Below are 25,302 nucleotides of genomic sequence, written 5' to 3'. Positions count from 1 at the left end.
TTGCTGAAGTCTCATCAGAAATGGTATCCAAGGAAAGTTGGCTGTTGAGATGCCATTCTTAAGACTGGGAAACAGGCATCCCAAACTATACAAGAACTCAAGAGGGACTCTGGTAAGTGTTGACAGCCTTCTGTAAAATACTGTGGAGGCTCTATCATGGCTCTATCAGCCAGTGGTGTTCAGGATCTTGTCAAAATTGATGGACTGATGAATGCAGAAAAATACAGTCAGGTAAACGACAATGTCCCCCAAACACACTGCCAATGCAGTAAAAGTATACCTGGAAAGAAAAACACACAATAGAACAATATCATGGATTGGCCTCCCCAGAGTCTGGACCTCAACAATTCTTAAGCAGTGTGGGATCATCTTGACGGAAAACAGAACAAAAGGCAACATCCAAAGAAGAGCTTTGAATGTCCCCCAAGAAGCCCGGAGAACTATTCCTCAAGACTACTTAAAGAAATGACAAGAAAGCCTGTCAAAGAAGGTTCAGGCTGTGCGGAAGATTAAATGTGATCATGTTTGATTTTCAAGTTCACTGCTTTTTGCCTTACATGCTGTATTCCTATTTATAAGAGCATCAATAACAAAAATTGCAGCCAGTATTTCCCATTTTACTACCAAAATATACAAAAATTAGTTAGCTCAATACTTTTCCAAAGTACTGCACATTAATGTCAGAATCTAAGTCTTGCGGAACATCGCAATGTAGCAAGATGATCAATGCTAACCCCTTTATTGGTGATGTAAGCCATAAATAGCAGCAATAACAAAATGCCAGAAATTCAGTTAAAAGAACATTTAGTTGAACATTCAGTCTTTTTAAAGTTAAAGGCAATATTTTTCTTGTTGAATACTTTTTCCCCTGCTGATGGGAGTTTTACAAAACTATACAGATTATACCTGGAGCTTAAATATTCATTTACTCACTGGGTGTTTTGTGTTGCTTCTAGTCAAGAAGCAGACTAGACTAGACGTGTTGTATTTTATCACACATACTTAAATTCTGCACATCACGATAAAAATCTACGATTATCAGTTCAGCATTGACGCTTGAACGCGCTTCCTGCGGAGACGTCACGGTCAGCTGCCCGTCTCTCCACCGTGGTGACGTTAACAGGAGCACGTGGGTTTGTTATTGCAGGAAGTGAAGATGGCGGCTCAGTCGTTGCTAACAGAGTCTGTGCTCGGGTGGTCTATTTTCACCGTTATACTGTTGGTAAGGAAGCACGACATTACGTAGTCGCTTTATAAAGTAGTGGAGCGGTAAACGGTTAGCCCGAGTTGTGCTAGTAGGCAAATTCGTTGCTTTAACATCGGTGTTAATCGGCGCAACATGGCTACAGCGCATTAACGCCAGCACTGTCTTTGGATTGGTTTTAGCTAACATTAGCCGTGACACACTTACAGGCTGTCGCCCTATAAGAGGCTTTCAGTGAACTGTTTAGAATATTTTGGTGTTGCGTACTGTTAGTAACATTGGAATTGTTAAACACCACTTTGTGGAGAATAGGAATCTGGTATTGTTACTTAATTTCATAAAAATGTAACATCCACGGTTAGATTTTTCCTGTATAAAACCACCCAGCTGTACTGTAAAGTGTCTCCTTGTTTTTAAACGCACTGTTTTTATTACAAATAAATAAGTGCTGAAAGTGGAAAAACTACATTAACCAACCTTAACCAAAGACAACTATGTAGTTTTCTTTCCCCCCCCCCCCCCCCTAGCAAGACATAAATTGAGACTTCTGTAGTGGGCTACTTAAATGAATGTCTTAAAATTGTTCAGCTTGATAATCTGCAGCCCATTTTAGCCCTCATTATCCCAAATGTCATTCATACCCACATCACATGGCTAAATTACAAGTCCTCCAGAAGAATGGCTGGATGCCAATAAATTGCTCTGTTTTTCTGCCCAGTACTAAGCAACCCTTTTATTTCAGACCTCTCAATGGGTCTTATTTGGATGCAGAGCCTTTCGCCATTACCTGGCAGAGCAAGCAGCCGGAGGCGTAAAGCTGTGGGCCTTTAATTGATCCTGTCTGCGAATGGCAGCCCTTAAGCTGAAGGGGCAAGTGTTTGCAGTGTCCTCACCTCTTAAAGCACATGTGCCTGGAATATGACCTTGTCATTTTGGAGCCCATTTATTGCTTTTTTGTCTAATGAGCTTCTCTCCCATTACAATGTCAATTTCTCTCCTGTTCGTTTTTTCCCCTTTAAACGTTGAACAGCATGATAATACATGTGTATGTTATTACTTAATTTAAACAATCTTTTAAAAAGTGTACCACTCGTATCACCTTTCTAGTAAGTCTGTTTATTTTGCTTCTTACGAAATGAAGACTTTGTGTTATTGCCTGTCACTCTGAGAAGGGAGTATGATATAATCGGATCAGCTCCTCCAGAGCACCTGCAGTCAGGCTTTTAAAGTTACATAATGCCCTACTTGTTGTTTTAATACTTAGATTTCAGTTGTTTTGTTTTTGTGTTATAAGTGTGTTACATTTCAAGGATATATAACACTACAAAGGTAGACTTTGTTGCAAGGTTATTGTATTATGCAGCATAATTTTACTGATTTCCAACCTCTAGTGTGTTGCTTGTTTGCTTCAGTTTGATTTTTATAAATCCTGTTGACATTTTGCAAATTAAATGCAAATGCCACCTTGTTCAAGCATTTAGTTGATTGAATTTACTTCTGTTTTCTTTTGCCTTTACATGTAATAGAGCTCTGTAAGCCAAAAGTGTTTTTGCTGCCCTGTTATTTATTTTAAGTGTTCCTCGTGACGACATTATTAAACCTTTGATTTATTTGAATTACTGGGTTTTTTTTGTTTTGTTTTTTGTTTTTAAGGTAATTCTCGTGTTCTGTTGGATCTACATTCGGAAATTTCAAAGTCGGCGGGAGAGTGAAGTTATTTCAACTATCACTGCAATATGTGCTCTGGCTATTGCTTTGATCACGTCTGCACTTCTACCAGTGGACATATTCCTTGTTTCTTTCATGAAGTATCCCAATGGTACTTATAAGGTTAGTATTTTGTTCTTCAACCTAAAATCTAAATGCATTTCTCAGTTGGATTTTTTTTGTCTTATTGTTGCATTTGAATAAAGTCGCCAGACAATTTATTAGGTATATGTTGCTAGTGCAGGATTAGAACTTGTTTTGCCTTCAGAGCTACCATGAGTCCTTTGGGCACAGATTCAGAAAGTTGTTAGAAACATTCCTCAAAGATTTTAGTTTCATATTAACACGATAGCATCGCACAGTTGCGGGTTTGTTGTCTGCACATCAGTGAGTTGGGAAATCGAGACTCAGGCCAGGCAACATTTTCCCTTCTGCTCACTGGATATTTGCTCTTTTTCTCGTCATTCTGTATAAACTGTGTGAGATTGTTGTAGATGAGCACCAGTTCAAAATCACTTAAATCCCCTTTCTTGCCCATTCTGATGCTCAGTTTAAACTTTAGCCGTTTGTCTTCCCCATGACTGCATGGCTAAAGTGGCTTTCATGCAATTGGCTAATGGGGTATTTTTGTTAATGAACAGTTGATTAGCAGTTGGATAAAGTGGTCAGTAGGTGTACATCTACATCAAGATGTGTAATATGTTCAGTGTGTTTAATAGTATTTTTGTTTGAACATTAGGTAATTTGTTGCTTTGTGTGATTGTAAGCTGCTAAATCATTCATCACTGCAATATTTTTTCTTTTGTCTCAGGCTTAAGTTTTATGGTATTTATTTAAGCTGTCATTCTAAATACATTTTTTGAGAACTATTATTGCAAACTTTTTTCATTTATTGTTATACATGAGTCATGAATCAGCCTTGTTACAAATGTTAAAATTAATATTCATAATTGGCTTTCTCATGGCAGGAATGGGCAGCAAACAATGAGACAAGAGGGCAAATTGAAGATACTGTGTTGTATGGATATTACAGTAAGTATATTTTTTTTCATAGTTTATGTGGGTAATAAACTCAGACAATGAAAATTGTTGACATTTATGTCATTATGTGAAAATAAAATATAGTAAACACTTAAATTATAAAAGGATTATTAACTGCACAGCGGTTAAGTTTGCGTTGTTTTCAATGTTTGCTTTTGAGTTATTTACTTTTCTTACATGATTATAAGTGTGTTACGTCATTATTTTGATCTTATCTCTGCTTTGATTTGAATGAGGTGCCAGTTCAATTTTGATAACACCTGGGGCCTGTCTCATCTATGCAGCAGTCCTAGAGGGTTAGCAGTCTAACTCTGGAAATCACATAGGCTCTTTGTTTCCCACACTGGTGACTCATTTTCACACAGGGCATCTCTCTGTAGTAACTTCGACTGCAGAGCTTACCTGCTCTGAAGCTGCTTTAGTCAGGCTGTGACTTGAGGATATATTTAAAGCCCAAACAATAGCTAACTGTTTCTAAAGCATCATCTGGCCTTTTTAAAGACCAGCTTTTCATCACAAATTCGGTTGAATTCAAATTTGGGTTTTTGTCACAGGGTTATGTTGAAGAACGAAAACAGTTTTACATGATTATTCTGTAAATCAGATCTATCAAACATTTATTGTGTTTCTGGGCAATATGCCAGTTTTGGTCATTAAAGAAAGTCGTATCTGTTAAATAGCACTCCACTTAGGTTTGTCCTTTGTAGCAATAAACAAATTGAATTTACTGTTACAAATAAAGTGCCTTTCCAATCATTTGGTTCCACAACCCTGGGATTTTTAACAACGTAAGAGTTGAAAATTAGGTAATTTATTTCGTAAATTTACATACTTGTGTAATGTCATAGTATTTACTTTAATAGCATATGTTTGTAATACTTTAATGTGCCTTATTTTGTGTGTTGTAGAGAATGTGTTTTTTTTGTTTCACTGGGACCAAGTTCATAATGTATCAAATATGCTGCTTGCTGAGTTGGTCATACAGGTTTCTGCCTTTTGGTTACCAACTCTTCATGTAAAATGGCAGGAATTGACAAGTTGTTAAACAGGTTTACAAAACCGGTCAGTCTGTGATGAAGTCACATGACCATATGGACCATTTCAATGATAAGGATGTGATGCATACATATACTTTTACTACAGTCTTCAAAAGCAATTGATTTTCCAATTGCTGCTTGACAGTATTTCAGCTAAACAACACCTGATGTGTGATATTTTTTTTTGTTGCATAATGTGTTGTATATTTTCAGAGGCATTTTAGCACCAGGACTTGATGTTTTAATAGCAGCAGGATGTAGTTTTAGGTTTCTAGCTAGCTGGGAGCCTTCTAGCTAGAAGGCCTTCCTTGATAAAGACATTATCTGGTGATATATGTTCCTCCAAAACTTGATCATTTAGCATTAATGATGCCTTCACAGTTCTGCAAGTGACCCATTCCATGTGTCCTTTGCTGTCTTTTGAAATGTGCCTGAATAACTAGCTGGATTAGTGTCTCTCATCTCTGGCAGAGAAGACTAAGTGTCCATGATTTAAAAAAAAAGAAAAGAAAAAAAGCTTAAAGCTTTAGTCATCCAACAGTTGGACTGTGTTCTACTTTGCTGCAGTTCATCTTAAATGAGATAAAGTTCAGAGGGTCAGAAGCTCTCTCTTAGATGCATAATGACTTTACAGTACTCCACATTTGTAGTGTGACAGTGGGGGATAAAGTCAGAGTGCACATCTGTGTGAATGTAGCCAAGCATCCTTCTCACTTGATGGCTTGGTCACTGGACACTTGTCCATGGAAGAGTACTGTCCTCTCGGACAGAGACCAAATCTAATCTACACTGATAATTCTTAGAATGAAGGCTGACTAAGTTTGATACAGAAGTTGATGTCTGATTTTAAGTTTGAGGTACATGAAAGTGATGAGAACCTCCAGGAATTGACTCAAACGTGGCAGGAGTGCTCTAAGTGGTGCACAATGAAAAAACTTTGAAGGGGATAGCAACCGGATTTAAATTATTTTTAGTTTATTGCTTTTTATGAGCGGAGATGTAATTTTTTTTGATTTCTTAGCTATGGCTTTTTTCATGGCAGAGATCTAAATTGCAGTTATGAATGCAGCGAAACTCTACTTTCTGGTATTAATTTCAAAAGTGGATTTTTAATGCAGTTCCACCTGAGGGCCTCACAGATATTTAATATTACTTTTGAAGAGAAGTCTTTGCAGACACTTCTCTGGATACTCTAAATCTTTTCAATATTATGTACCAATACATTTTAGACTTTGGGGTTACTATATTCATAGTGGAATTGACATTAAGGATGGCACAAATGAGAGCCTGTTTGTTTTAAAAAAAAAAAAATAATTATAATAATAATTATTATATTTTGGGGGATTTTTTCTTGCATTCTGTGTATTAATCCAAAACCTACAAAATCTGCAGATAGCTTGATGGCTGATTATTCAACAGTACTTCTTTCCACTTCTTTGTTCACCAAGATTTATTTGATTTGCTTGTTGTAGTTGTCACACTTAGCTTGTATTTATTGACACTTTGTTTTTGGCTTTGTTTGACACTGGGTTGCATCATTAGGAGGTTTTTTTGAGCATCTTGGACTAATCCTGTTTGATTCCTTTGCTATGAGAAAGGGCAGGTCTAGTCTCCAAGGATGACTCTGCAATTCCAGTTGCTACGACCCGTCTAGGGCCAGGCAATAACATGAGTGAGGCACCCCCCCCCCCCCCCACCGGACCCAAGCAGCGACAGGAAACAAATACGTTCTTTATAATGTGATTTATTTACCAAGTGGTAAAGAAGGACAGAAAAATGGTAAGTGGCCTGTATTTGTATAGCGCTTTACTAGTCCCTATGGACCCCAAAGCGCTTTACACATTCAGTCATTCACCCATTCACACACACATTCACACACTGGTGATGGCAGTCAAGCACCAGGTGTGGCCACAGCCACCCTGGGGCGCACTGACAGAGGTGAGGCTGCCGGACACTGGCGCCACTGGGCCCTCTGACCACTACCAGTAGGCAACGGGTGAAGTGTCTTGCCCAAGGACACAGCGACCGAGACTGTCCAAGCCGGGGCTCGAACCGGCAACCTTCCGATTACAAGACGAAAGCGGGAGCATCAACGCTTTAGGGTGAGCCAAGGCCAAAATAACAAAAACAAATCTACACAAATCTCGCACTCCTGACCTTACCAAAACAAAGTCAAAAATAAAGACAGTCTGACCTCCTTAACTAATTCAAAACAGGAGAAAACTGGTGATCAACAGCAGCTCACCCCTAACCACTCCACTTCCACAACTTCCAAAACAGCAATGCAGCCAGCGGCTGCCACAGGTATACTGCTGGGTCATGAGGAGAGATGCGAGAACCTCTCCCGCCGCGGCACTCCGGCCTCCTTTTAATGGGTGGGTCCTCCAGCTGGAACCAGTCACGTCGGGCTGTATATCCACGCACCAATCGGAGCAGGGCCCTGGCACAGCTGAATTAACATAAACAGATACATTAACTGCACAAAACAAACACATGAAATGCAAGTTCGTAACACAGTATTTGTATGTGGTTGTAAATCATGGACAACATCCAGACTTTTTGACTGATAAATTACAAGCTTAAAACTGTTGGTGCCTCAGAAATGTCTTCATGGTCGTTATATTAAAGGATAACACAAGTTGTCCTTGTTGATAGCAAATTCAGTCATGCCAAAGTCTCTAGATCGTGTGTTTTCTAACAGATGCTAGCTTAAAGTGGCTGTCAGCAACACTGTTGTATACCGTCTGTTAAAAAATGCCAAATGCAAGGACAACAAGCTGTCTCCATGCCCAGGCAGTCCCCTCAAAGAAACCACTTCCTCTGGCATAATGACACCCTCCCTCCAAAATCCAAAAAAGGCACAGACCACAGCACTGCCCCTCAGCATTCAGGCCATAATATATTGTGCTCTAAACATAAACTTATGATTTCATACATAAGGATGACTTTTTTCTTTTGCTATCTATAGTTTGGATTAGACATCCCCCTAAATGAAACCTTGCTTTATAGAGATTTAGAAATATGAATAATTCATTAGGCTTAGTCTTCAATGCAGGGCTGTGTCTTGTCAGTAATTTAATTCATTTAATGGCCAAACTGCCTGGAAACCATGTTCATGGTACAGTAGTTACACTCAAGATGTGTTTCCCAAATTAAAGCAAAAGCACATATAGTTGGCTTAATAATTGGTTTAGTACATCTGGTTGGAGCCTTTGAGAGAAAATCTTAAGTCACAATTTCTGTAATTGCTTTGAGTGGCAGCTAAAATTGCTGGGTTTTATGTAGCACTTCATATTGTGATGCTCATTCCACACAGTTTTATAGGTTACTACATGTTTTATATTGTGTGTTAAGTAGGCATTATATGCTTTTATGTCATTCAAAGAGCAAAAGAGAGGCTTTTTTATGTGCATAATGTTATTCAGCTGAAAAGCCATAGACGTTAAAGTCAGAAGAGGGGTAGGGAAGAAGCTTGAAGGAATTTGCTGTTTGCTTCAAGCATGTGCACATGTGGTCAGAGCTGTGTAAGTATATGCTGTGCTTGTAACCTTTGGCTGCTGATATGGAAGGATGTATACTTGTAAAACTGCCTGGAATACAAAAGTCCCAGCCTTGGAGTTTAGATTGATAATGGGTTCTGCTCGTTTGGAGCAACGTTTTGTTCAATCGTAGCACATTTTGAATATTGGAATTGAATTATGAGCTCAGCGGTGCAGAATATTAACCTGTCACACTGACATGTTCCTCAGTTGATTGTACTTGTTGTTCTGCTGCTTTCTGCTGTACCAAACATAAGATGACTGTTGGTCATATGATGTGAGATTTTTACAGATTAGCTCTCCAGTCAGCTCTACCTTTCTACCTCCTTTTTTTTTTTTTTTTTTTAACTCAGAAGGGATTCATGATGCATCATTATGTGATAAAATGTCTACTGTGACTAGGTGCTTGTGAAGATGACGGCATGAGAGGACTGTGCTGCGTCTTAGCAAAGTCATACTTTGCTGAAGGCTGCAGCATGAGACTGAAAGTGAAAATACGCTGAATCTAATTTTAGCTACATAGTGCATTTTGTTATCGGTGTTTATGTAGAACTAGACAGATTTGGTTTTTATTTATTTATTTATAACGGCCATCACTTTATTATTTGCCAGTAGGTGGAGACCTAGCTCCATGTTTATTGTGTGGACAGCTTCCTTTCAAGTGTAACTTTTAAAGATGAATTTTCCTTAAGGCAACATTTGATAGCACTGTCCATTTGTCTCTTCACAAATAGTATAATTACAGGGTTGACAGAGATTTCTATTTGTACTGGTGATGCATGTTTTTCTCTGAAGTAGACTGTTTTATATTCATTGGTGGTCACAGTTAATAAGTATGTGCATGTCCAGTGATTTGAAGAACTCCCCGTGTTTTATTTATTTGATCTTTAAAATAATTTGATGGCTTTACATAGCTGTCATTTGGTTCATTTCTGCTGTTTTATTATTATTATTTTTAAAGTGCATTTTCTATGGACATGCTTCTCTGCAGCCACATTTTACTTTATAATCAGCCTTAAGAGTTTTACAAACATAGGGTAGTCATAGAATTGCAATTATAGGGTTGGAAAATTCTGTTGTAGCCTTTTCTTTCTTTCTTTCTTTCTTTCTTTCTTTCTTTCTTTCTTTCTTTCTTTCTTTCTGATAAACCTTTTCACATGAATGTTTTCTCTTTTTTTTTGTTTTTTTAGGAATCAACATAATTGTACAGAATCAGTGGGAGCATTTGCCATTGTGGCATTTACAGGTTACTTCAAACCATTTTTAAAATTTATCTGTGTGTTCATGTTAAGCTTTTGCTCAAGCAAATGTTTCATTTTATATTCGATCTCAGAGTAAATGCGCGAGTATAGAGTATTGCACAGGGGGCACTTTGAGCAAAAACCTGAACAGCAGTGATGAAAAGGTAACAGCTATATCAGAATACATCTGTAATGCCAGAATCAAGATTGAACCATTACTTATTAAACTCTGCAGTTGCTCACAAAGTCTACACGGTGTACTATTACATTCAGTGTACCTTTTAAGTCGACAAAGGGGAAGAACGTCTGCAACAGAAACAACCACTTCCGTTTAGAGCCCAAATACCTTTTTGTGATCTTTGATGAACCCTAAGTTTGAAAGCTTAGCCTTTCAATCTCCTTCCTCTGTCCATTTATACATTTCCTTGGACTGCTCAGTACTTCAAAGCAGTGGTGCATAAGACCCTTAAGCAACAGGGCAAAATACCCCTGGGCCCTTTAAATAAATCATTGGCTTTCTCCCTGCCTTTTTTTTAAATGCCATTTGTGGAAGAGAAACTAGCGAGGAAGGAGTCCTCTTGCAAATACACTAACAATAAGTTTCTTTTTTTTTCTCTGTGATTTTTTTTTTTTTTTTTTTTTTGGTCCACCCACATGTGCAGAGTGAATTTTATTGTAAAGTGGTAGCCTAATGCTTTTTTTAAGAGCATTTCTGAAAACACTGACAAATTGTAGTTTTATTTTGGCAGTTTTATGTGATACAGAGGGGCCTTTGACAATTGAAACATAGTCACACAAGGACAAGAAACAACCCAGGTAGCAGCTTTTCTGCTCCCTTTTTCCCAGTTCAAAATACTGACACAGATTTTAAGTGAACACTTAGCCTCACCTTGTATCGTATACAATAGAAGAGGTAAAAGGGGTCATCAGCTAATTCGAGCGCTAGTGGTATGAACCCCCGGCTTCTTCAATCCACACGCCAAAGTGTCCTTACGCAAGGTACTGATGGTGCTGATCTGAAGTACCTTGAGGACAGAGCTGATGAAAATTTAGTGTGAATGCAGCCAGTCCCTTTTTTCGTATGCATTCAGTTTCACATTACCCTCTTTCCTCAAAGTGTGTGTGTGTAATGAGGTCTGCTGCCAGCTGGAAAAAGCTGGGGTTTCTGTGAAAATATGAGAGGCCTATGCAAATCCTACATATTCAACATAAAGAACTGAAACCTGTAGAATAACTTGGAGGTTTCCAGAGTGTCTTAAGTTGCTGCTTGTTGCTTTAGTGGACTTTAAATATTGCTAAATGGTACTTATATAGCACTTGAAATGATCAGTTGTTAAACTTTAGGGTTCAGTATCTTGCCCAAGGACACTTCGACAGGCAGACTAGAGGAGCCATGGGTGGTACCTGTGACTCTCCAACAACCGTCTGTATCTCTTGAGCCAGTCACCAAATATTGAAATCTGGTTGCCAGAGGCTAAGTCCGCATGTATAACAGCAGTAGACTGCTGCATGTGAAAGTCCCAGACACATGCCAGTCACAGCAAACTTGTTACTGATATACCTTTAAGAAATATGAGTCAGTGCAATTCTCCTGATATTCATGTAGCTCGTGTGCAAATTCTGTTTTGTTTTAAATAAATATCTGAAATCCTCTGTGTCTTCAGTGTTGATAGTTTCAGTGTTGACATGCAAGTAAGGAAGGTTTTCTATGAGATATCACCCATGGTATTGAATTTTCACATGATCAGTAATACATGTTGTATTTTTACAACATGTATTACTGTATTACATCAAGGAACAAGAGGTGCTAATGCTCAGTGGATAGCCACTGTCATGTGAGGACGTGGTTATCATTAAGCCTCACAGAGCAAATTTATAAGTACTGTTGTTTTTGATCACTGAGTAAACGGGAGTGTATACTGGAACCACTGACTGGTGAAGTGAATAACGACAATCATCTTGTTACACTGAAATGCTCTGCCTCAAAACCTTGCGTGTTGGCACTCCTGTAGCTCTTACTTTGACATGTACCACCCACCAAAACATTGTTTTGGGACAAACCCATACCCGATGATAGTCATCTCTCTTAGCAAGGCAGTGAACTCCACTGCTCCTCAAAAACTGCTCAAAAACAACTCAAGGAATGTGACAAAGGTCTCTTGGTGCTGACTCCCCATACCTCATTCTGGTGGATATCTGTGGGATGCCTCAGAAAAGCTGATCCAGGGAAAGTGCAGCCCTGCTACCCACAGAACATGATGGATCCACTGCCAGCACAAGAATTGTGTAAAGGTTTAAGGACATTTATACATGCTCCCTTTCACAGGGATAAATATGCAAAACTTTCCCTGGTCAGGTCTTCTTCCCAAGATCTGCATGAAGAGTAATGGATGATTCATTGCAATGCAGTATGACCTATTCCTTCATTGTGTTAATATTCATGGTGTTATGATTAATTTTGCTCACTGCTTTAACCTGCAAGCATATGCCAGTGGCTGCATACTGTGCATGGCTTGCATTTATGGGCTCCTGGCATCATTCTGAACTCCGTTTGTTTAGCTGTAAATGAGTGTAAATGGATACCTTAGTGGAGCAATGAGCATGTGTTTATTGAAAGTAATGCCCTGTCAGAATCACAGCTGGGAAAAACCAAACCTCTGTAACAATGGCATTCATTTGTCTGCAGCACAGAGAGCCTTTTGTGGAATATTGTTCATTTCACAAAGGGACATGTTTGCACTCGCTTAGGGTCATACCTTCTTGACTGATATGGAACAGTAGTTTTCCACATGCCCATTGGAGTTGAAGTGTACTGCTGATTTTATGGATTAAGTGCTTGTTAGGAGTTTTCAATTTTAGTTTTACTCAGCTTCTATTAGTTTACATCCAACAGTCACATTTACAGTTGTGTAGTTTCTCATTCTGAGGTCCGGGGTATTGCTTAGGGCATTTATTTAGTCTTTCATATACCTGAACCTCAAATCCATTAAAGGTTTCAAATGTTACCTTTTGTTATTATTTTTGTTTTATTTTGAGAACTTTAAATTCAAGTTTAACTCATAAAAATCACGCACAGTATTAAAGGGGCTGTTTTCACGGGAAAGTACAGTGGATACGGTCTTGGTAAGCTGTTTATTCTAGCACATTTCTTTTTTGTTGCACCTTGTGCTAATGATTCACATTATCACCTCAAGGTGTTTCTGGGAAACGGTAACCATGCTGCTGAGCACACTGTTGCGACATGCTTTTCTATGAGTTATTTTGAGGTTATCTGGTCTGTCTGCATCGACATCCATTTGCTGCAGGAAAAAAAAGCTACCAGCTTGGAATAGCATCTCTCTGTTTAAGTGTTTTTTGCCGCACCCTCCCCTTTATGAATTCCTAATGCATTTGAGTGTTGGTCTTTTCTCTCAGAAAAGTTATATAGGAAGAAACAAACAAAAAGGCTTGGATCAGAGAATGTCAAAGCCCTTTCTCTAAGGACAGGACACCTCATGTAGAAGGTCACAAGCTCTATTGAATAAAGCAATTTTTCTCAAGCTGATAGGTTTCTCTTATATTAGTGTTGTCAACATTCAAGAGGAAATTGTTATTATCTGCTTTGTAAAAGGTACTCAGTCTAATAGTCACAGCAACAACCAAGGGAGAACATATTCCTCCTTTAATTGAATCAATTGTTTAGTGTTCTGGATCATATTCTGAGCAGAAAGAGCACCATTCATAGATTACTGAGTTTAACACGCTCAAAGTGTGTAAACAACAGTTCCTTACATGTTCAGGCTGTTTAAAGAATACTAATGATACAGGTTTACTAGCTGACAGTTGTTATTGACCCCATTTACACATAAACATATGATTTGTATGAGAAAACATTGTATGGATACTGATTAGTGATATCAGTTCTATTTCTTTTTTCAATTTTCAACATCTTGTATTAAAATCAGTTCTCATTATCTTGATTGTGCTTGCATCGAATCCAGTCTCCATATGCAAATCAATAAAATGTGGATGACTGACTTGTCAACAAACATGGTGCATACTAGCAAATTCTTTCTTCCATTGCAGATGAGATGCTGAGATCTGATGTTTTTCCGCTCACACTATGATCTGCTTTTATCTTGCATAACCGTTTGTTTTTCTTGCAGATGAACTGTCTGCATACAGTTTATTTTTAACAACCATAGTTAAGACAGTGTTTAAATAGTGCTTGCTGGTTAACACAGCTTAAGAGGTGTGAGCCTGTTCCACACTACAAGTTACTGGAAAGAAAAGGAAAAAGAAACTAGAAACATTGTTTGTTAAATTTTGACCCCGTGGCCAAATATTTTATAAAGATAAGCAGTTACAAATACCTTGAGCATTAAAAGCACTACTTTAACGAGACCTAAAAAGTGAAAGCCATATTTTTTTTCAGTATGCTAATTTATTTTCATTGTGATGTGGCCTCATTATTTTTATAAGATAAGATAAGATATATATGAAATATATATCTGAAATGAAATATTATTATATGAAATATTGTTATTATTTATGCATTTATTTTGCTTGACCTAGTCTTTATATAGTTAGTTTATATATATCTGAACATAAATTTCATTTCTCTTTAAGCCAGTTTGAATATCAAAGGTTAGTTCTGGAGTTTGTCCATCACCACATTTGCTTATGTGATCTCTTTCACTCCCTCTTTCTGTCTTTCCACTTTTCTGAATGAGGCTTATTTATTTGTTTATTTGTTTTGGTTATTTCTTCATAGCAGTTGTGATATACATGTTAATTTTTCATTAGCAATAACTTGCAGGTTCCACCTTTCTCAGCCCCCTGTTGCAGCAGTAGAGACTTAACTGCTGGTGGCACCAGATTATAATGTGCACCTAGTACATTATGTCCATACCAGTTTAATAGAAAGAAAAGTTCCTGTATTTTTGGGAGTATTAGAAATAAAACTTTTGGGGTTTCTATATAATTTGTTATATTGTGGTACCTTAATATCCTGAATAGGGTTAAAAAAGTAATGCACATGTCCTTAGGGTCAAAATATATTTTCATATGTGTACTTCACATGACCTTTAACATGTTAATGGAAGGTCAGCACAATACGTTTTCTTTTTAATGCACTGTACTGCTGTGTCATGATAGAGCAGGTTTGACAGTCTGTGATGTTCACTTTTGTCAGTGTAAATCTCAAAATTTATGATTTTTAATTCTTGAATTCATTTCTCCTTTTTCCAAACAGCTCTTTACTCCATCATACTAATCTGTGTCTTCCTGTGGATCCCCTTTGTTTACTTCTACTATGAAGAAAGGGATGACAACAATGTGAACAAATGCTCAGTAAGTGACTTTCTTTTGCTACACACATCTCTGTAAACTGCTGAGATGTGGTGCATATCCTAAAATGATTTCATTTGAATATTGTAGCCAGTTCAAGGCGACTTGCACCACTTCATCTTTTATTTTTATTTAATTGAAAATCACACAAACCTTCCCAAAGCACCCATGTTAAAGTGGATTTTTATCAACAAAATAGGTTGTTTCTTAAGTAGTTTTTCCTTTAATATTATTTCTAATAATTGGATCATTTATGATTCTCTGCTAATAACTTTTACATTGCTATGCTCCTTGTGACTAAAATTTACAAGCTTTAAAATAATTTGCAAGTAATTGCAGATACAGTGTTGATTGTTTGACTACTTGTGGTGCTGTAGAGGAATGTTTTCTAATCTGTCACAAGACTCACACAGCATGATCACAGAAGGAACAAGGTGCACATATTTGCTGAATGTAAAAGGTTGTAATGGTTGTTGAGAGTTAGACTATGTACTTTGTACATTAAAAAGACTTAAAAAATAAAGACATCAAATGTTCTGTTAGGTAGCAAATACAATCAACATGCTTTTAAGGCACTGGCAATGCAGGGGCAAACTTAAGTGAGCTCTCTGTAACCTGGGTTTAAACCATCCATGTCCAATCAAGCACCATCGCTTGCTTTTTTTATTGAACTCAAGTTTATATGTAACTTAAGCTTAACACACTGTGTGCAAACTTGCATGGACTACAACAGTAAGACATTGTACTACTTTATGTACTGTATGCCACAGAAAACAAGTGTTATTTATTACGTTTTGCTTTGCGCCATTTATGTAATTTACTGATGGCTAAAATCAACATTGGCTGGTCAAGTAATTTAGGAGGCTAGCCAACTCGCATTTCCAAATGTATCCATAAGTTACAGACACAAGTTAGGTGGTAATTGTAGCTAAATTGAGTTGCTAACTTCATTTTTGTTAACAGGCAATAACTAACACTAGCCAGAAAAAAGACAGGTTAGATTTGATAAAAAAAAAAAATCAATTACTCCATGATAGTTACTCCAAATATCTGACTGGTGTTAACTGTAGTTTTCCTCCGAAAGAAAGGACCGGTCATGATTTCTTTTTTTTTTTTTCTTTTTTTTTTGGAGATAAAACAGGCTTTCTTCTGCTTAATGTTTGCTACCATTAGCTCACCTGCTCTCAGTTTTAGGTAACATTTCAGTCTGCAAGGCATTGCCACTTAAAAAGTCATAACACATGAAGAAAAGTTACCCAACAGATGTTTCACGGATTTTATCCAACACGTGTTTCATTGTGGTAATGAAAATAGTCACCCCAATTTACCGAACCACTGCATTAATTCAGAGAGACTTTAGAAGATGCTTTAGTGAGGGATTTTAACATTTAGTCATTTCACGAGCACCAAACAGCAGCTATCTCATAGTGCAGTTTCTCCCATGCATGTGTCAATTTTGAGCTGACAGAGGCACTTTCTCTCACAGATTGGAAGGTCCTTTGTATTGTTACTTTAAAAGCCTTGAATAGCACCAGGAGTGACAGTTTATCTCTGCCAGGTAAAACAGGATCTACACTGGCTCTGTATAGTTCTCACTCTCTATAGTCCTTAACTGAATGGAATATGACCCCTTCCCTCACTCACAATGAATAATAATAGTTCACTTCATGGCTATGATTGACCAGTTAAATTTATTTTTTTCATTACAGCAAGTGAAAAATGCTCTGAAGTACACAATTGGATTCGTCATTGTCTGCGTGGCGCTTCTTTTAATTGGGTGAGTTGGAGACATGGTTGGCTTCTTCTGCTTTAGTACACAGCAGGTACTCGGGTGTGGATACATCATTGTGTTGAGTTAATGAGAAGACGATCCCTTCAAACAGCTACAGGGCCATTTGTCTGGCCATGATAAGCCATTCAGGAGACAAAGCTATGTACCTTTCTCTAAATAAGTGTATGAGTGCTAACTAGATTCTTTGAATGCAGAGTGCATTTAAATAGATCTTTGTTAGAAATTCAGCATTTAGACATTTTCAGCCATGCTCTGTTTATGTGCAGATTTAAAACTGGTTGTGTTTAGGAACACCAACACAACATAATAGATTTCCTTTGCAACCGTGACAGCAACACACCTGAAGTTCAACCTACACAATTAAATGCGCTCTCTCAACCATTAAATGGTGAACTGAGAAAAGGCTTACCTGGCTGGGAGAAAAAAAGGACACATGACTATACTTTGTTACAGCTGAAAGTTTGGATGTCAGGATGTTTTTATTGACAGAAGCAATTTCCCTCTCCTTTGCCCAATAAACTGGAACTATTGGTGCTTTGTTCTAGCAATTGTTGCTTAGGTGCTTTGATTTTCAGCAACATGATAGCTTTAATCTCAGACTGCTTTTCTGATACCAACAGACATAATGGCCCTGTTTGGGCAGTGTTCACTCAGTAGGTCTTTGCTTCATGTTACAGGCTTTTGTTGTCTTTAAACCTGGCAAGGTGACTGACTCCTTAAATAGCCTCTGATTGTTCGCTGCAGGATTTCTACTTATTTATCTATGTTTCTTAAAATCTGACTGCCAATGATGTAATACTTTCAGTTTTTTTAAACGTATTTTTTGTAGTAATGTAAATAATATTAAGGGTTTTCTTTCTCTCTCTCTTTTTTTTTTTTTTTTAAATTTGAAATCGGAGGAACTGAAGTCAAGCTTTGTCAGAGTTATAGAGAAGCTAGATTTTTATAACTAAGACACTATGTCAAACTTATTTTTTGGAACTACATAGAAAATGTGCTCTAAAAATTTCAAAACACGTTTTAAGTGGCAACGAGAGACTGTTACAGTGGTGATCAAAGATGATGGCTTCTGAATTCTGCAACAACTAAAGCAAGGTTACTTCTCCAAAAAGAGTGAACCACAACACACAAAAGTTTGGAAATTAATGTCGATAAATAAAGCAAGACCAACTCTGCCAAACATTTCTCATCTGATGGATATAAGAATGAAGTTTTAAAAACCTTTATGTAGACACAGTTATGAAGAGTTGAGTAAGCTAACGAGAGCTTTTTATTTTCTTTTTCTAAAAACAAAAGTGAGACGTATGATGGCCAAAGGAATTCACATTAAAAAGATAAAGTGCAAGTATGAATCCTAGAGGAAATACATATAACATCAGAAAATATCTTTGGGTCTGGATACTTTAGACTTAGTTTGGGATTTTTTGCTTAGATTGGTCTTGATTTTGCTAAAATAATTTTAAAGTGGAAACAATAGTCCAACTCAAGCCTAAGGTGGATGTTACTGTGGTAACAATTGGTGACATTTGCTTAAACTCTTTCTGCCTTGGTTGCCTGCGGGGGGGTAACCATTGTTTCTTTTTTCTGAATTGAGTAGTTTCTGTTCTATTTCAGGTTTTTATTTGCTGTGTTGTCCCTTTACCTAAAAAAGATACAAGTGATCTCTGCCAATCACCCGGTTGGGAAACGTAGGTCTCTTTATTACTCAAAATGTACATTAAAAAAAGACTATCAGAGAGAGCAGAGTGGCGCCTGGTAATCTCTGTGTGGCAGCTGTTTTTCTCAAAATGACAAAATTGAGAAGCTTTTATGAAAAATTGTAAATAGCTTCATTTTGAATAATCAGGTGTTAATCATTTGAGCGATATGCTGACTTGTAAGAATTCTTTTGTAGTAACAGTAGTTTCAGTGATTATTATCCATTGCCATAATAAATTCCTTCTCAGCTATGTTATCCAAGTCAGTTTCATAGTCACATGTGTAAACATAGACCATAATTACTGGCTCGCGCCAATGTATGTCTGTATCTGGCTGAGTAGCTGCGTGGGTCATAATTTAAGGACACTTAGAAACTGCTGACCTGACTGAACCTGTAGCTCAGCAGTTTACTGTGAAAGTAAGGAGAATACAGTTTAACAGTTGTGGTTTATGCCGAGGTAAGCAAATAGATGTTTTTCCAGAAACTATTAATGCGTAAGTTTAATCATTTTTATGTGTTGTTTTTCTACTGTTTTTAATTAAATACAAGGTTTACTTTATTTTTAAATGATTTGATTAATATCTCAACTTTTTGGAAACTTCATTTTTTGGAAACCTTATTATTATTCATGTACTTTCCTTCATTGAAAAGAGCAGTTTAATGTGCTGTTAATATGAATTTCTGTGAATCTTTGTCTCTGTGATGAGGACAAAGATAGCCTAGAAAGAACCACCATAATTTTATCTGTCTTAAAAGTTATTATTTTTTATTCTTACAGAGCGTTTGTTCCACTCGCCGCCCCACCCGGTCAGAATTCTACTCAGTGGGAGAAAGTACAATACCTTTTTGAGGAACTTGGGAGTAGTCGTAAGTACCCATTCTTTAGAAAAACGCCTACACTTATGTCCAATTTATGTCTTGTTTTATAGCAGTTGTTCCCATGACTTATCGTATTTTTTCTCTTTATCACTTGAAAGTGAAGCTACTTCATTCAATCCACCTCATCTTGTAGGATTTCCTTATTTCTACTGTCATCCTATTATCAAGTTATTATAATGTCAGTTTTACATATAGCCTGATCACTGATCACAGTACTGTCCAGTACAGCTTTTCTGTCTATGTAACACAGGATTTTGGACTACCATTATAACCATGACTAAACACTTCAATACAATGCATAACCCTCTCCACTTTGGAGAGGGAGGATATGAGCAGGTAGTCATGTCTTGGATGGCTAGAAAATTATGTGGTGGTTTTGAAAGTCTCAAATTAGTTTTTAAACTAACAGACTAGAAATGTGGTTAATTTAAAGTGCACCATTGAAAGTTAAGTGGAACTAGAACAAGTCAAAGATGAGATGTCAAAAACGGACTGAAATTGTTAATATGCACTCTCCACATTTAGCTCACTGGAACCATCAGAAAAAAAAACCCTCACCAATGTAATGTAAAATTGTAACAACTTGTACCACAACCCCTCTAGAACTGCCAGGCTCTGTCAAGCAACAACAGCAATAGTGGTACAGAATCCACTAATGAACAAGAACAAACACAACGATATCTAAATACTTTATTTATTGTAGGAGAACAAAATTATGGAAAAGTTGTGGAGCCGGTTGAACCGACCATTGCCTACATTTTAAAAGTTAATTCACAGTTGCCCACAAAAGATAAGAAGCACATTTTAATAAATGAATTGTTGTAAAAGTAGAACAGTGACTGTTTATCATCTCATTAACATCACATCCCTGCTGCTCTGCACAGTCAGCAAACCGTCCGGGACTCTGTTCTGCTCCACCCTGGCTCAATATCCCATCTGCAACTTATTTAGCACTACAATGATTATTCTTCTTTTATCTAACTATAGTGACCTATATAGTTATTGGTTAATAAATGTGTTGCTTGGCAGCCAGACTGGTTGAGTGTACAGCATTTGCGTTAATGTCTTTTAGGTAAAAATGATGTCCTCAGTGGCTATAGCTATAAATGGTTGTCATTTTTCTTTTTATTCCACACAACTGAAAATTCACCATAAGATGAATAAACCCATTTTAGGAAAAAGTCAAGAAATATGAGTTAAGTTACAAAACGACCCCCTTAGCTCTCCTAGTGTAAATATATATTTTAGCTTTCATTTGTGATTTACAGACAGGCTGTCTAGTAATCACTCTTAAATCAGTCTTTGTATTTGTCATAGAAAGTGCCAAAATCGACAGCAGAAGTCAAGCTTTGAAAACAGATTGCAATACTGCCCTAAATACTCAATAACGTTATGTAGCAAGCTTTTCTAGTCACTCTCTACCTGAACAGTCATATAAAATGTGATGATAAATGATTTTATAAAGAAAATAGCTTGTGTTGATGCCTAACAACACTGTAAAAACTCCCTATTTGGGCATTTTCACTTGTTGAATGGAACAAAGGCTGAGAATATGCTCATGCTAAACACTGGCAAATGTGGACTCCTAATAGTTCTTTTGGCCTCTTGCCATCTGGGGATCAAGGAGGAAGTTGAACCATCTGCCTCTCTGCATAATAGTGGACCCCTACATGCTCTCTATAACCTTCCTCCTTTGGCACAGGGGGAAATTGCTCTGCTGCTGAGGAAATGTGAGGATGATCCCTTTTGTAATTCCCCATCTCTTCTCTTTCCAGATGGGAGGTTAATTGTGTAAAGAAAAGGCACTTTTACCACATAACCCTCCTGACTGCTTTGCAACAACTGTGCATTAAAGTCACTACCTCTTCAATAGTTCCAGCATTACATTTGTTACAGTGCTCAAGTGATGCCTTAATGTTCTCCAGATCACTAGCTCTCGTGTTGGTATTCAAGACCATACAGTACCGTTGTGTATTTTTGGCCATGTCTCAAGAGGGAGAGTGCAGTGGGCAGTAGTCCAGTTTTAACTACTATGAGTACTCGAACAATATTCCTAACACTTAACTTATCTTGACTTTTTCCTTTCTTCAGCATTAAGAAAAGAAATTATAAACTTAAGTGCTGCCCCTGGAAGTAGATGCTGTAAAGCATCACTTGAAGATCCTTAATTTCACTCAAATCTTTTGGGTTAAGCATTTGTTCATCCATGACAAAAATGTGATGCACTTGTGGTTAACTCTTTTAAAAACTCTTTAAAGGTGTGCTGATGCTGATTTTTTTTCTCCTTTGAATAGATGACTAGTTGCTGGTTGCTTTTAATTACTCAGTCGCTCAACAGAAGTAGGGTGCTAGGGCTAAAGGAGTTCCTTAATAAACACCTTTCTTTATAAGTCTTATGCATGACCATAGGCCTGTAGGGCTATATATATGTGGGGTTGAGATAAGAGCTGCCTCATTCCGTTTCTCTTGGAGTCGAAGCTGTCCAGACGTGGAAGCACCAATGATAAAAGACAACATTCCCTATGTTTAAGCCCCAGAAAATCTGCTCAAGAAACCAAGAATACTGGCAGCAAACATGTATCCTTTGCTTTGTGTGGAGTTCATGAACAGAATGTTCTCTATGCAGAACATGATGCTATTGTCTATTTTACCAAGCTCACCACTAAACAAAGGCAGCAAATTCGGGATGAAACACTCGGGAGTAGAAAACACGTATTCACATGTTAATGTTAAGCCCAGCTGTCAGACTTCAAAGTTTTCCTTTTGCATACAATACAATAGGGAGCAGGTATATAATTTATCTCTATTTTCCACTTCTTTGTCCTGCTGCTTGTTAGATGCCTATAAAGGAAAGTGATAAATGATATAAACAGCACAACATATATGCCCTGAATACAGACTTAAAATTCCCATTCAAATTCCACTGTCAAGGAGAAAGGCAAGCAGAGCCACCTATGACCGTGTTGACAGGTGGGCTGGGCATTATGAGGCTGCTGCTGAGAAAATGCGGGATATCTACAGAGGGACAAATGTGTAGCTTTTTACTTGGAGCACTATGACAGGTGGGATCCTGACAGGGGAGTGTGGCAATCAGTCTCTTCATCAATCCCTGTCTTCTAACTCTAACTCTGACAGCTGGTGTGATACCTACTGTTGCCCTTGCCTTATGGGTGGTCCTCTTTCTGGCTCAATCAAAGGTGACACACATCAGCTCAACCACACATCAGAATTGAGAGACGCAGCTGTTAAAACATTGGCTATGATCAATGTATTAAATGGCAGTGATGACAAAAATGTTGAATAGGTGTATCTCTGGAAAAAGAAATTCTGTTAATTAAAATAACATACAAAATCCCAAGATTACCTGAATACTAACAAGCATTATCCCCATTCAATGATATAACATTTATTGTTGAATCTGTGGGCATGGGGTACTTACAAAAAAAGAATGAGTAGTACAAGCAGCAGATACTAATATGATTTTTAAGCTTTAGCCCTTCAAGCTCAAATCTTGCAGTTCTGTGAAAAGTTATTCTCTTTTTTTTCTCCTTCTTTTTTTGCATATTTGTCCCACTTGTATTATTTTTTTATTATCAAACAGATTTTAATGTTTGACCAAGATAACTAAAATAAATGTAAAAAAAAAAGTGATTTTATTTATTAAGGGGGAAAAAAAAGCTGTCCAAACCTGCCTGCCCCTTTCTGACAAATATTTTCTTTTCATAAACTAGAAACTGGTTTTGCCACCCAGCAATAACTGCAATCAAGCATTTGCAATAAGTACCAATTAGTTTTTCACATCACTGTGGAGGAATTTTGGCCCACATTTCTTTACAGAATTATGTTAATTCAAGAGTGTTTTCAACCATGACGGCCTGTTTAAGGTCATGCCAGTGTGTAGCAATCTGATTTCACTTCAGTCTTTGACTAGGCCACTCAAAAACCTTTTTTTTTTGTTGTTGTTGTTGTATTCAGAGGTGGATTTGCAGGTGTGTTTTGAATCATTGTGTTGATGTATAATCCAAGTGCTTTTGGCACAAACTGATGGCCTGACATTCTCTTTCGGGATTCTCTTGTAGAGAGCCCAATTCATGGTTACGCTCGATGTAACGGGATGCAAACCTTTCTAAAGGTTTAGCTTTCGTCTCATCAGTGCACAGAATATTCTCCCAAAAGTCTTGGGAGATATTTTTAACATGTGTGAGATGACGTTTTCGCTTGGGAACTCTTCCATGGATGTCTTTTTTGTCTTAGTCTCTTTCTTATCTTTGAATCACAAACTCTGACCTTAACTGAAGTAAGTTAAACCTTTAGTTCCTAAGGTGTTGTTCTGGTTTCTTTTGTGACCTCCTGGATGAGTCATTGATGCGTTCTTGAAGTAATTTTGTTAGGCCGACCATTCCTGGGAAAATTCACTGAGTTTTCTCAATTTGTGAATAATAGCTCTTTCTGTGATTCACTGGTGTCCCAAAGCCTTCAAGAAGGTTCCCAGACTGCTATATATCACTGACTTTGTTTTTCATGTGTTACTGAGTTTCTTTACATCTTTGCAAGATGTGTTGCTTTTCTTTAACTTTCTTTTATAGTTCTTTTGGCCCACTTCACTTAATCAGACAGGTTCTGTTTCAGGTCTAGCAGTAAACAGTCCTGTGTGTTGCTAGTGAAAGTGAGCTCAGCTTTCCACAAATTTAGTTAAAAACAGGGGCGATTACTTTGCTTTTTTTCCTTTAATAAAATCATCATTTAAACAAAAAACAAGAAATAAGTAAGGGGGAAACATACTTCTTCACAGTACTGTATTTGTTTGTCATTAATTTGCTGTACTTACTACTATCTTTCCACTGTTTGTAATGTATACTTTTAAGTAAAACCATACATTACCTAGAAAAATCTATTTAGAGTTGCACTTTCTATGAAAGGTAAATGGACTTTATTTTCACAGTGGAGAGCCTCGAATCTAGTCCCAATATTAGTTTTCACTGTCTTCCAATCACTGTGGATACTTTAAAGACCTCCCTGTAGACAACTGGAGCAAATGATAACAGCTTGTGGTGTTTAATACATTCAATGCAATAGAATTTGAACAATTTTAACATTTCAACTAATAGCAGGACTCAACGAACAGCTGCCTGAAAAACATTACTAAAAAAAATAAAAAGAGCAGAAATTGTGATCTTGAGTTTGTACATGTTGTGAGTCCATCGATGTGTCCTTCAGAGGTCAATGGCACATCTCTAATTCCTTACCGGATTTTCCTTCTACAGATGGTCTTCCTGCCCTGTCTTTCTCCATCAGCTCCTTGACCTTGATTGGCATGTTGGCAGTGATCACTTACACGGTGAGTTGACAAGTGGTCAGTGTTATTTCATGTGTTCATTGGAGCAACATTCAGTTCATCTGCTTGGTAATTAAGCAGTTATACAATGGGATGACTTCCAAAGCTTACCAGCTCTGCAGCTTAATAGAGTTTGTGGTTTTTAAGACACAACAGAGTGACTTATAAAATGATTTGACGTAGGAAATGGGACTAAATTGTTATCTTTGTTTTGTCAAACATACCAAGTTTGGTTTACGCAGTGGTTATAATTTATTTTTCTTTTTAGCTTTTAAAGTCTTTCAAGTGCACTGCAGGTTTTGTGTACAAATGGTTTCTCATAGTATTGGTTGACTTGGTGATGGAGTTGCCTTTTACTATTAGTAATGTCTTGTGATCTTAAAGATAAAGCATTTAGTTGCTGAAATTGTTTAGGCTGCTGTCTTTTATCTAATAACCCGAGACTTTTGATGTATGGATCCTCCTCCCAGCCTTATCAGCCACTTATCTCTCTCTCTCGC

At 37.4% G+C, this 25,302-nt stretch overlaps 1 protein-coding gene across 1 annotated transcript in view; it reads left to right on the top strand.

Moving 5' to 3' along the window:
* Positions 1 to 1,156: 1,156 nt before the first annotated feature.
* lmbrd1 (LMBR1 domain containing 1) overlaps positions 1,157 to 25,302 on the top strand; it is a 49,716-nt gene continuing 25,570 nt past the window's right edge. Inside the window, exons 1-7 of the mRNA XM_085369376.1 lie at positions 1,157 to 1,222; positions 2,858 to 3,034; positions 3,880 to 3,943; positions 15,003 to 15,100; positions 16,807 to 16,874; positions 19,367 to 19,455; positions 24,732 to 24,805. Coding sequence (XP_085225502.1) covers positions 1,157 to 1,222; positions 2,858 to 3,034; positions 3,880 to 3,943; positions 15,003 to 15,100; positions 16,807 to 16,874; positions 19,367 to 19,455; positions 24,732 to 24,805 — 636 coding nt within the window. The remainder of the gene's footprint in view (positions 1,223 to 2,857; positions 3,035 to 3,879; positions 3,944 to 15,002; positions 15,101 to 16,806; positions 16,875 to 19,366; positions 19,456 to 24,731; positions 24,806 to 25,302) is intronic.

Source organism: Diplotaxodon limnothrissa, linkage group LG13, assembly GCF_057381915.1.
Source record: "Diplotaxodon limnothrissa isolate DT_005_m linkage group LG13, D_limnothrissa_male_GT1.1, whole genome shotgun sequence".
In the NCBI taxonomy this organism is placed as follows: domain Eukaryota; kingdom Metazoa; phylum Chordata; class Actinopteri; order Cichliformes; family Cichlidae; genus Diplotaxodon; species Diplotaxodon limnothrissa.
This window is presented reverse-complemented; position numbering and strand designations above follow the sequence as displayed.